The sequence below is a fragment of the Bos indicus genome, chromosome 16 (genome assembly GCF_029378745.1).
Source record: "Bos indicus isolate NIAB-ARS_2022 breed Sahiwal x Tharparkar chromosome 16, NIAB-ARS_B.indTharparkar_mat_pri_1.0, whole genome shotgun sequence".
Classification (NCBI taxonomy): Eukaryota; Metazoa; Chordata; class Mammalia; order Artiodactyla; family Bovidae; genus Bos; species Bos indicus.
The window spans coordinates 35,825,981-35,839,220 of NC_091775.1; the positions used below are offsets into that span (position 1 = coordinate 35,825,981).

At 44.7% G+C, this 13,240-nt stretch overlaps 1 protein-coding gene across 1 annotated transcript; it reads right to left on the reverse strand.

The window, feature by feature from the left end:
- Window positions 1-7,356: 7,356 nt before the first annotated feature.
- MAP1LC3C (microtubule associated protein 1 light chain 3 gamma) lies at window positions 7,357-12,956 on the reverse strand. The gene is made up of 4 exons (XM_019976002.2): window positions 12,797-12,956; window positions 12,636-12,691; window positions 12,326-12,432; window positions 7,357-8,058 (listed from the first exon to the last, which is right to left on the reverse strand). The coding sequence occupies exons 1-4, from the start codon at window positions 12,852-12,854 to the stop codon at window positions 7,833-7,835; spliced, it is 447 nt and encodes a 148-aa protein (XP_019831561.1). The 5' UTR covers window positions 12,855-12,956; the 3' UTR covers window positions 7,357-7,832.
- Between the last annotated feature and the right edge of the window lie 284 nt (window positions 12,957-13,240).

Below are 13,240 nucleotides of genomic sequence, written 5' to 3' on the forward strand. Positions count from 1 at the left end.
CGTCTGAGCCACCAAGGTTTCAATTCAAATGACAGCTTGGAGATATATGCGTCTCAGTGGGTTCCCATCATTTTTGTTCCTCCCATTTTTATGTTCCCTCATTCCTTCCTACTGTTTGGATTCTTATACTGACAATTGATCACTATCTCCAGTGTGTGTCCCTACTCCCAGCACAGTTTAGACCATATCCCAGCATGGGTCAGAGCACTATTCCTGAGCTCCAGCAACAGGGAAAGTCTGTGCACCTAAGATGTGGGAGATGATTCCCCAGCCTGAGACTTGGGCCTTGACAAGGAGCAGCCCCATGTGCAGAAGACCCTCAGGATCTGTGTTGAATTTAATCTGCCGCAGTGCACAGATGGGGGTAATGCTGGAGGTGAGGGCAGCTCAGCTTACAACGGAAGATGCAAGGCAAAGGGGGAGGAAGGCCTCTCCCAGCTCCCCCAGTTGCTTAGAGGGCAGCCTCCCTTGGATGCTGTAGACATTTTACTCTTCAGGTCAGATCAAATCAGTCGCTCAGTCGTGACTGACTCTTTGCGACCCCATGAATCGCAGCGTGCCAGGCCTCCCTGTCCATCACCAACTCCCGGAGTTCACTGAGACTCACGTTCATAGAGTCAGTGATGCCATCCAGCCATCTCATCCTCTGTCGTCCCCTTCTCCTCCTGCCCCAATCCCTCCCAGCATCAGAGTCTTTTCCAATGAGTCAACTCTTCGAATGAGGTGGCCAAAGTACTGGAGTTTCAGCTTTAGCATCATTCCTTCCAAAGAAATCCCAGGGCTGATCTCCTTTCTGGACTGGTTGGATCTCCTTGCAGTCCAAGGGACTCTCAAGAGTCTTCTCCAACACCACAGTTCAAAAGCATCAATTCTTCAGCACTCAGCCTTCTTCACAGTCCAACTCTCACATCCAGACATGACCACAGGAAAAACCATAGCCTTGACTAGACGAACCTTTGTTGGCAAAGTAATGTCTCTGCTTTTGAATATGCTATCTAGGTTGGTCATAACTTTCCTTCCAAGGAGTAAGCGTCTTTTAATTTCATGGCTGCATTCACCATCTGTAGTGATTTTGGAGCCCAGAAAAATAAAGTCTGACAATGTTTCCACTGTTTCCCCATCTATTTCCCATGAAGTGGTGGGACCGGATGCCATGATCTTCGTTTTCTGAATGTTGAGCTTTAAGCCAACTTTTTCACTCTCCACTTTCACTTTCATCAAGAGGCTTTTTAGTTCCTCTTCACTTTCTGCCATAAGGGTGGTGTCATCTGCATATCTGAGGTTATTGATATTTCTCCCGGCAATCTTGATTCCAGCTTGTGTTTCTTCCAGCCCAGCGTTTCTCATGATGTACTCTGCATAGAAGTTAAATAAGCAGGGTGACAATATACAGCCTTGACGTACTCCTTTTCCTATTTGGAACCAGTCTGTTGTTCCATGTCCAGTTCTAACTGTTGCTTCCTGACCTGCATACAAATTTCTCAAGAGGCAGGTCAGGTGGTCTGGTATTCCCATCTCTTTCAGAATTTTACTCTTAGGAAGTCCAAAAATAAGAGGTTGGTTTTCTGTGAAATTTAGTCTTCCCGTAGCCTCATCCTGCAGGTCCTTCCTCTGCAGTAAATGGCAGCCGTGTCCATCAATGCATTGCATCAGGCTGACACTGAGCTTCACCCTGGATTTCTCTCCCCCAATCCCACATCCAGTGCCTCAAGCCCTGGCAGTTTAACCTCCAAATTAGTCCTTGGATTTTGCCACTCCTCTTCATTTTTCTGGCCACCTCTTTATCCAAGCCACAGGTTCTCACCCAGACTACCTATACCTACTGCCTTCAATCCTTTCTCATCACAGTCACAGAAATGACCTTAAAATGTCCACTGGGTCACTTCACCCCAGTGCTTGCAACTCTTGCATAACGTCTTATCACATTTAGAACAAAATCCTAAGAAAATAAATGTTTTGCTTGATTTCTCCCCTGCCCTCCGCTCTACCTCTTCTCCTACTTTTCTCCTTCTTCCCTTTGCACTAGCCTCCTGGACTTTCAGTTCTCAGAACAAAGGCAGCATATTCCAATGCATATATGGAGGGGATAGGCAGGGAAGGAAATGAGGGAATGGAGACTAGAAAGAGCAGGCTGCTGCCTTCCTCATGTAAAATGTCTTCAAACAGGAGAGCAAAATGATGTATTTTTTCAAAGCCGACTGGATCCCTCAAGGGAGGTTTAAGAGAAGCAGTAACAGTGTTCATGTGATGGAACAGAGATCCAGAAAAATCTTACTCTTCCTCTAAGATGAGATCATAAGGTAGAACCAAAATGTAAGGTGTTTAAGGACAGAAAGCACTCATTAGACCCGATCTCATAAAACCAGAAGAGGAAAAGAAAATTTCACATGACTTTTAGGATAATTCTTCAGAGAATAAAATCCAATCCAGGAAAAGTGAAGGTCAGTACCTGAATAATCCAGATAATTCCTTTGACTCTTGGCGACATTTTCCCATGATTTATAAATTCTACAACATTTGTGTGTAGTCTTTGATTATTCTCTGGCTTCCATGACTATGTTCTTTCTCTCAAAGTGCATCAAAACCCGCTTTGTGAAAGAGCATTCAGGTGGCTCAGTGGTAAAGAATCTGCCTGCCAATGAAGGAGACAAATTCAGGAGATGCAGGTTTGAGTTCTGGGTGGAAAACATCCCGTAGAGAAAGAAATGGCAACCCACTCCAGTATCCTTGCTTGGGAAATCTCAAAATCTCATGGACAGAGGAGACTGGCAGGCGTGACCATGGTGTCGCAGAGCCGGACACAATTGAAGTGACTTAGCACACGTGCACACAGTGTTTTCCAGGAGATCTGCCAGGTGTTTCACGCATCATATTTTATCTAACCTTGACCTTAGCCTAAGAGGGTGGGTAGTGTTGCCTTGGAGGGGCCTCAGGATGCCCCATAGTCTGCCCAGGTAGCCTGGGATGGGTGGGGAGCGCCTGCTCCTGGGCCTGTCCTGGCTCAAGTGTCTGTGAGCTGTCAATGGGGAATCTATCACCCACTGCTGGGATTGCAACAGGCCAAATGATGTGAAAATCACAACACAAAACAGTGCACTAATTAAAGGCACATAAGTCATCAGTGTGATCTGGATATTCTTCCCCTGCAGGACTATTTACAAGAGAAACCACTTCACAACAAGAAGATCCTTGCAAATATATGATTAGCACCTTCCAGTTACTCTGGAGGGAAGCAGAAAACTTAAACTTTGAGAATGACACTGTAAACCCACTGATCTGTCACACTCTCTTTCACCCTTTGGACCGATCGTCAGCTCTCTAATCCCCTTGCTACAACCATCCATAATACTTGGTTTTCTATCTCAAGATCTTTCCAAATGTTTACCCAAAACAACATACACACATTTCCATATTTTTATCAGGATAAGATCATTAATACATTGCTCTATGTAATTTTATTTCCACTACATGTGTCACAAACACATTTCCAGCTATGTACAAGCAGGTCTTCTCACTTTTTCAGCTTCATATAATTCTCCAGCGTACAGATGACCAGAAAGCACTCTTACCCCTTTATTAATAGTCCTCTGTCTGTTACACTGAAGTTACACTGTGACTTCCCTGCTGGAGGTCCCTGAAGAGCCACTGTATTCCCTCTGGGCCCTCTTTGTCTTTGTTGGCTGCACTGAATGACCTTCCCATCGAGGGAGCCAGCACACCCTCCTTCAGGTCTCTGCTTCATATCACTTCCTTTTTAAAAAAATAATCTTATTTGTTTGTTTGTTTGTTTTTGGCTGTGCTAGGTCTTCATTGCTGCACAGGCTTGACTCTACTTGCGTAGAGTGGGGGTTGCTGTCTAGTTGCAGGGCGTGGGCTTCTCATTGCAGTGGCTTATCTTGTTGAGCATGGACTCTAGGGCACAGGGCTTCAGTAGTTGAGGCACATGGGCTTTTAAGTTGCGATCCCTGGGCTCCAGAGGACAGGTGCGATAGTTGTGGCACATGAGCTTAGCTTTTCTGTGGCATGTAGGATCTTCCTGGACCAATGACTGAACCCATGTCTCCTGCACTGGCAGGCAGATTCTTCTACCACTGAGCCACCAGGGAAGCCCTCTGTATCATTTCTTTGGCAAGGCCTTCCTCTTTCATCCATAGACTATCATATTCCCTATCTCATCATTCTTTAATCATGAGCTGACTTTCTTTGTCCTAATAATACTTATGATTACATGAAATCATGTCATCTGATTGATTACCTTCTTTAAGGGAGTCCACGAATCACTGACTTCAGTTGATACTAAACAGATGTTCAATATACATTCAATAAATAAATGAATGAGTGAATATATTTTTACTATGTCTGCAAGTATTGCATTTCCTTGGATTGGGATTGTTGACATAAAGCTTGGGGCTGGGGCACTGGGATGACCCAGAGGTATGGTATGGGGAGGGAGGTGGGAGGGGGGTTCAGGATTGGGAACACGTGTACACCCGTGGCAGATTCATGTTGATGTATGGCAAAACCAATACAATATTGTAAAGATATTAGCCTCTAATTAAAATAAATATATTTAAATTAAAAAAAAAAAAAAAACTTAGGTAAACACAGCCATATTGTCCTAAAATTGTGAACACACTTGTATTCCTCATCAGCAATGCTCCAGAGGTACCTATCTCCCATAATCTGGCTAATATGGAATATTATCATTTAAAAAATTTTCCCCAGTAAGATGAGTGAAAAATAACCATCCCATAACTAACTTACTTTGTATTCCTTTAGCCATGTGAAATATGAAAAGTCTTTTCAAATTTTTATGGGCCATTTGTATTTCTTTTTTGGTCAATTTTTTATTTCTATGGTACCTACAATTACCCTGTATTAACATAAAATATTTAAACTAAAACACAGCTTCAAACAAAATCATGTGAAATATACAATAAGAATATGAATAACTTGCTATGTGCTAAGTACTGTTTTAGGAATGATTCATATATCACCTCATTTAATCCTCTCCCAAACCCCACAGGGTAAATACTTTTATTATCTACATCTTATAAATGGTGAACTGAGGGCATCTGAGACATTGAGATTTCCCAAGGTGGCACAGATGGAAAGAGCAGTCTGGCCCTTCACATATGATGTGCTAATAGAAGTTACCATCTGTCTGTGAAATGAGATATCATGAATCTTCTCATGAATCTAGGTCATGGTAAGTACTCTGTAACAATTGACCAATCTCACTTGCATGTGGCTCTTTTCATATTAACCTGATTGTTTAGACAGAACTGGCGATGTAATTTGCAGGGCCCAGTGCAAAATGAAAATGCACGGCTCCTGTTAGAAAGTTAAGAGTTTCAAGATGGCCATAGCAAAGCAGTAACCAAGGGGCCCTTCTCAGTGCAAAGCCCTGTACAACATACGCCTATGCAGCTGTCCTAGGGTATAGTCCACAGTTTTGACAGATAAAGAAATCAACACAGAGAAAGAAAGTAACTGTGCTGAGAACAGAGACAGGCCTGGCCATTGAATCCAGGTTTGTCTGATTACAAGGTTTGGGTATGTCATTGTTGTTTAGTCACTGAATTGTGTCCAACTCTTTGTGACATGGACTGAAGCCAGCCAGGCTCCTCTGTCCATGGAATTTCCCATGCAAGCATACTGGAGTGGGTTGCCATTTCCTTTTCCAGGGAATCTTCCTGATCCAGGGATCGAACCCATGCCTCCTGCATTGGTAGGTGGTTTCTTTACTGCTGAGCCACGAGGGAGGCCCTCTCCTGGTATGATGTTGGGTTATGTACCTGCTCAAATTGTACCCATGGACTTTATCCTACTTGAGCTGGAAGGGGAATGGAAAGAGATGAAATATAAATAGGACACTTTTCCAAGGGATGAGAAGAAAAAGCAGAGTGGTCTTATTGCCCATGATTCTAGACGTTGTTAGGGCCCAGGGCAGGCTGCCCTCTAGTAAGTCACAAGGGCATGTTGATTACTTTGAATTGAAGTTATTGAAGAAACAGCCAATGCAAGAGAAACACTCTGAGCCTCCTTTCCATCTTCTCGAAAGCAGAAAATAAATCTCCTCTATAAAAGGTGTGCTTCCTGCATCTGAAAGTAGAAGGGCACCCTTATCGCCAGAGAGGGCATTTGGTGTTGAGAAGCCTATATAAACAAACCTTGTACTTTTTTCATTTACCATCCCAAGCCCAAACTCTTTAGATTCTTCACTAACTGGGCATCCAAAGCCCAAGTTTCTTTATCCTGTCCATTCCTCAGAAATGTATTGCTTATGTCTAAAAAGTATAAACTCTGTCTGCTTTGGCCATTTCTTACATACTCCTTAGGTCCCATTTGAATGGATCTGTGGGTGCATAAATTAGTTTCTTTTTCTCCTGTTAATGTCGTGTCAATTTAATTATTAATCCAACCATGAGAACTTAAAGATGGATAGACAGAGAAATATCCTCCTCTCTGCTAGTCTCAAGTGACTTAGACTCATGGTATGAGAGATACTCAGACCCTGGGAGCCTGGGAGTTTGAGTGGAGGGGATAGCTGAGAAGCAGGGTCATCTGTGCTGAAGAGCAGGGCACACACACTTAGAGACAATAAGAAGGAGAGAACGCAGGGAATAGACTTTCTTGAAGGAGCAGTGTAGCCCTGACTTGGAAGCCCTATGATGCCTGAAGAACCAAGAAACTCCTCCTATCAGACACTTGGCCACAGGAAATCAGTGAGAGTATGAGACTGTTTCTATGTGAGAGTGTCCATGTGTAGCCTGTGTGAATCCAGTATTTTTGGTGCAAAGTCTGATTTTACTATGGATGCCTACCACATCTTTCTTCCGTGTTTGCTGGCCCTTATCCCCTGGGTAGGGGATATAATTGGTGTTGTGGTGATCCAAGCCTTCCCTGGATATTGGTTGGGGCCTTCTCTCTGCTCTGTGGTTGTCACAGCCCTGTCAGGGGCAGGGTCTGCTCCACAGTTGTTGGTTTTTATACCAGATCCGCTTCTAAGCTGCAGTGTGAGGTGGGCAGAATGGGCAGGTTCCTGCTGGTAACTAAGCCACTGAGTACCCCTCTGCAGGAGGTGTCCGCCCAGAAGTATGCTCTGTGCTGTCACCTATCACCCTCTGTGTGCACTCACAAAATACACTGTTGTTGGCACTGCGCTCAGCCATGGGCATGCTGGCAATCAGCTCAGGTGCTCCAAAGAAACGGCACTCACAAACTTCTATTGTAAGGAAAACTAGTCATTTAAATTATTTGAAACTGAGCAGTCACCACTTTGGCATAAATTTGTGAGGGGCACAGACAAACTAAAAGAATATAAGGGGAAACAACCAAGTCAAGTGAATGGTGTGTAAATAACAATAATCTCTTTAATGACATAGATAAGGCCACTTCCCCTCTGCAGTCATTCCACCCTCCACCCCCACCAGCCCCAAATGAGGCAGTTCACGATGGCTGCACCAGGTTCTATGGAGACCATCCACAGGTCACAGGATCTCCACGCCCAAGCGTACTCGGGACTCCTGCCCACCAAGGCAGATCACACACCTCCAGGGCCTCCAGCTTGGCCTCCATCACAGGAAACACTTAAAATACCTCCCTAGTTCATTGAGCAAGTTAACTACTTCTTTCTCAGAAAAGACTGACTATTTCCAAAATTTTCAAGAGCCACCAAAGAGGGTGAGCACAAAACACGGCAGGTCTTGCCTCATTGTCATGGTTGGTGCTGATCACTGCAGGGGGCTTTGCCCCCAGATCATCACTGCACACACAGAAAGCAGTCCATACCTCCTACACTGGTGAACGCACTGGTTACAGGACACGTGCTAGAGAGGATGGCAGGGCCTGTCCTCCCCAAGGCTGCTCGCATCCTCGGGGGCTGCTGATCCCAAGCAGCCAAACATCTCCTGGGAGGCATAGGTCATGTACACAAAGCCATCCTCATCCTTGTAGTCCCTGTAGATCTCTGCCATGGTCACATTCATACTTCCCAGGCTCTTGTTGTTCACCAGCAAGTAAAAGGCTTCAGTGGCCCCTAGGACCATGCGGCTCCTGGGTTGGGGAAGAGGGTGCACAGCGGGCAGGAAGGGAAAAAGTTAACCCGGAAGGGAATGATTGCTGACCCACAGCCTTTCTTACCTTTATTTGGCCAGTGTAAGCCTATCTACCCAAGATACCCACCTCCCTACTCCAGGGCTGTTACCCTCAAACTTTAGAATTATCTAGGAGAGTCCTGTTGAAAGTGGACTCCATCCCACAGGTTTTGGTTTAGTAGATCTTGGAAGCAGCCCAGAAATCTGTGGGACCGTGAAGCAGGCAGAACTTGCCCTGAAACGTTACTCTAGACGCACAGGCAGTCTAACTTCCACTCCTGCTGCTGCCCGGAGTCTTTCAGAGTGTCATTTATATCTATTTGCTTGCCTATACTAGTGACTGCTAAAATAGGAATTTATATCTGGTCATTACTTTTTTTTTGAAAATTTTTTTTCTTTATTTTTGTCTGTACTGGGTTTTCGATACTGCGTGCGGGCTTTCTCCAGTTGTGGCAAGCAGGGGCTACTCTCCAGTTGCTGTTCCTGGGCTTCTCATTAGGGTGACTTCTCTTGCTGTGCAGCACTGGCTCTAGGGCACTAAGGCTCCAGCAGCTGGGTTGCACAGGCTTAGTTGCCCTAAGGCATGTAGAATCTTAGTTCCCAGATGAGGGGTCAAACCTGCATCCCCTGCATTGGCTTGCAGATTATTAATTACTGACCGCAAGGAAAGTGAAAAGTCCCTACTTAACTTTTTTATATACAACTTCAGTCTTTGTTCCATTTCATTCCCTAATAACAGATAAACTAAGGCACAGAAGCTAAAGAATCTGATGGAAGTAAGCCAAGTGTCCATCAACACATGAATAAACAAAACGTGGTCCATCCACAAATGGAGTATTAATCACCCTTAAAAAAAGGAAGGAAATACTGACAAGTAAATGCTACAATATGGATGAATTTTAAGGACAGTATGTTCAGTGAAATAAGTCAGTCACAAAAGGATACCATATGATCTCACTTATATGAGGTACCTGCTGCTGCTAAGTCGCTTCAGTCGTGTCTGACTCTGTGCGACCCCATAGACGGCAGCCCACCAGGCTTCCCCATACCTGGGATTCTTCAGGCAAGAACACTGGAGTGGGTTGCCATTTCCTTCTCCAATGCATGAAAGTGAAAAGTGAAAGTGAAGTCACTCAGTTGTGTCCAACTCTAGCGACCCCATGGACTGCAGCCCACCAGGCTCCTCCGTCCGTGGGATTTTCCAGGCAAAAGTACTGGAGTGGGGTGCCATTGCCTTCTCCGATGAGGTACCTAGCATAGTCAAATTCATAGAGATAGAAGGTAGAATGCTGGTTTCCAGGGATTAGGGGAAGGAGAGGATGGGAAAATCAGTCTTTAATGGGGACAGAGTTTTCCTTTCGGAAGATGAGACGGATACTTGTAATGGTTGCACAACAATGTGAATGTACTTAAAGCCATGATCTGCTCGCTTAAAACAATATTTTATCACAATTAAAAATATAATAATAAAAGAAATCAAAGAATCTGCTTATCGTAGCTGTCTCTCTGCAGTAAATAAGATAAATTTATTAGAAACTGGCTAAAAGATTGTTCATTTTTCTGGATATTTGAAATGTCTTCAAACTCCTAGATGAGCTCAGACTGTGAGACCATCCCATTAAAAACTAGAAAAAAAAAATATTCTTAGCTCAAAAATGCTAAGTAAATATGCCTCAGTTTGCTGTGAATTTCAAGTTGAGAATTTCCTGAGTGGTGCAAAGAAAACACATAATGCTGTGTATTTTGACATGTCAGTTAAGCAGCTTTGGGGTGACATTTGAAAAAGGTTGTTGTTGTTTAGTTGCTAAGTTGTGTCATACTCTTTGCCACCCCATGGATTATAGCTCCCAGGTTCCTGTGTCCATGGGGATTCTCCAGGCAAGAATACTGGAGTGGGTTGCCATTTCCTCCCCAGGGGAACTTCTGGACCCAGAGATCAAACCCGCATCTTCTGCATTGGCAGGCGTAGTTTACCACTGAGCAATCTGGGCAGGAATCGAACCCAGGTCTCCTGCATTGCCAGCAGATGCTTTACCATCTGAGCCACCAGGGAAGCCCATTTGGAAAAGCATTACTATGCAAAAGTATAAATCCCTCCCCTTGGGTTGGGGATGCAAAGGAGCAGCCATGTTTGGCTAGATTCATAGGAGTTCTGAATTGTTTTAGTAGCAGAGCAAGATGAATCTGTTGGCAATGGCTTGCCCTGTCTGACCACCCTCCATCCAGACATTAGAGGCACAGCCATTACACCCTAGTCTTAGCTAGGAGGAGCTAAATTTATGTGGTGGGTGGGAGAGGAAGTAGTTTCAGAATCTGATTAACTAACATTGGATAATCCAAAGACCAAACCCTGACCATTGCACTGCTCTCATGTGGTGAGCAAATGCCTGTTCTACATGGGAAAGAGTAGCTCTGAAGATGGGGCTCCTATATTCCCACATCGCACCTTCATCTCCTTTCTTCTTCCACTAGGGTCTCATTTTATTAAGGGTGAGGAGTCTCCAAGAGTGAAAACTTTAGTTTGAATGTTGTTTAGCGTAGGACTTTTGGTCTGTGCTTTTCATTGCTGTTTGTGCAGCTCCCAGCACAGTGCATGATACATAATGGGTGCTTAATATCAGTGTGTTAATGACTTAATGTTAAGATTCAAGTCATCTAAACATATTAAGCACCCATTATGACTTAATGTAAAGATTCAAGGGCTTCCCTGGTGGCTCAGATGGTAAAGAATCTGCTTGCAATGCAGGAGACCAGGTTCTCCTAGGTCAGGGAGATCCTCTGGAGAAGGAAATGGCAACCCACTCCAGTATTCTTGTCTGGGAAATCCCATGGACAGAGGAGCCTGGCAAGCTACAGACCTGGGGGTTGTAACATGATTGAGTGACTAACATACATACAAAGATTCAAATTCTTAGGATGAAGGATGAAGAGTATGATAACTGGAGGTGTACCTACATGGAAAAAAGGAGGAAGTTGTGTCAAAATTCACTTTTTGGTGAAGGCATGCTGTGCCCCAGCAGCCTGTAGGCTGACAGAAGGAGGGGTCTACACCCGACTGTGGTTCTCCTTGAGTTGCCCCAATTTCCATGGATTAACCTAACCCTTAAGTAGGTCTGAGAAGAATGTAGGGTCTTCGGAAAGAGCTCATTTTTTAAAAAATCATAATAAATTCTCAGATGAAACTGTCTGCATCAGCCAAAACTTTTGAGAGGTTATTTCCAGCACAGGGAGAGTCACATGCCAGCCATGTTTACGGAACCCTTAGTCAGCTATTTTTGGTTTCATATCATTTTTTATTGAGTCCAGCTGGCAGATGACAACTTCAATCCCTTAAGCTTCAAAGTCAGCAACACTGGTTTGACTACGCCTTCCCTTGTTCTGAATGGAAGAAAGAAGGATGTGGGGAAGGTGTGGTTCTCCTGCTCAGTGATTCAGCAGGTGGACAGTGCATTTTCCTACCCCAAATTCCCTCCCAGCCACAAGAGGGAAAATATTTAGAGGTAAAAAGCTGTCCTTGGGCTTTTATAATAGCTAAAAACAGGGTTTTGGACCAGTGTCTAAAAATTCTTAGAGAAATTTGAAGGTAGAAATTAAAACACAGTACCAGTAAAATGTGGAAACAAAGGAAAAAATAGCTGATACATCAATATTGGGAGTGCTCATTTATTTTAGGGCAGTAGCAAAATATTTGACATCATTTTTAAAATTGGTTACTCATGAGATCATTCTTTTTAAAGGCATAGTTGGGGCTCCCCTAGTGGCTCAGTGGTAAAGAGTCAAAGCGTCCGCGTGCTAATGCAGAAGACATGGGTTCTTCGATTCCTGGTCTGGGAAGATCCCACATGTCCAGAGCAACTAAGCCCCTGCACCACAGGCACTGAGCCTGTGCTCTAGAGCCCGGGAGCCACAATTGCTGAGCCCACGTGACGCAACTACTGAAGCCCACGCACCCTAGAGTCATGCTTTGCAACAAAAGAAGCCACCACAATGAGAAGCCCGTGCACCAGAACTAGAGAGTAGCCTCAGCCGGCCACAGTTAGAGAAAAGCCCACACAGCAAAGAAGACACAGCACAGCCACACACACACACACACACACACACAAGGCATATTGAAGAGAAAGGGGAAGCACAAATCATTCTCCTCCTCTCTGCCACATCCCATCTCTCATTGTTCCAAAAGCCCAAGCCCACACAACACACACCCCCACAGGCACTTAGCTACCTACCGAATGACGCTGAGGAACTGGGTCATGGTCAGTTCCTGTGGGACCAGGAACTTGGTCTTGTCCAGCCGGGGCAGGAACTTCTCCCTGGGGTAGCGCTCCACTATCACCTGTCAAGGGTTTCAACCTGAATCTCCTCTGAAGCAAATGTCAAAGGATACACCTCACTTTTCTATGTCTGAGGAACTTGGACTAGAAAGAAGGAGGTCATTGGCTGGGTTTTGGTGTTTCAAAGAATAGGCTCTCACAGCCCCCCTCCCCCTAATCCCTGCCTTCACCCTCACTCCCACTCCCCAGGACAATGGAGTCTTACCGGGATCTTGCCAGGGAACTTCACTCTGATTCCAGCAACTTCCTCTCTTCTGGTTGCTGTGAACATTTAAGGTTAATGAGCACATCAGCATACACAGAAGTCTGTACCTTCCCTCACTGTCTCAAGGGCCAAAACCCAGACAGCTATTCTGAGAGCTTTACCTAAGCTCTTCCTCTGCTTGAAAGGTCTGAGGCTTGGGCTTTTCTGTGGAGTCTGCATTTTGCTCAACAGTTGTGTCTGTGTCTGCCTGGGAAAAAAAAAAAAATCTCACCACCAGGACCTAATTCATCCTTCCAGCTGCTTCCAAACTGCCGGCAGGAGCCCAAAGGAGGCTTTTATGTAGGGCTGTGTGACATCAGCCTTCTCCAACCCTCCCTTCTCCCCAGGCAGGAGGAGGTCAGTGAGAAAGGAAATGAAACAGGCACCTGGTTGCTGGTTCAAGAAAGTTACTTCACTCACTACTATTTAAAAATTTTGTTTTTGCTAAAGAAATTAAATTTTATAATGTCATTCATTGGTCATCGAGGCTTCCCTGGTGGCTCAGAGGTAAAAATCTGCCTGACATTGCAGGAGATGCAGGTTCAATCCCTGGATCAGGAACATCC

Excerpts from the sequence above, each read along its gene's own strand:
- MAP1LC3C (XM_019976002.2), bottom strand. The coding sequence starts at position 12,854 with ATGCAGACTCCACAGAAAAGCCCAAGCCTCAGACCTTTCAAGCAGAGG. Across the intron at positions 12,433-12,635 it reads AGTTCCCTGGCAAGATCCCG|GTGATAGTGGAGCGCTACCC; the intron begins GTAAGACTCCAT and ends AACCCTTGACAG. Across the intron at positions 8,059-12,325 it reads CAGTTCCTCAGCGTCATTCG|GAGCCGCATGGTCCTAGGGG; the intron begins GTAGGTAGCTAA and ends TCCCCAACCCAG.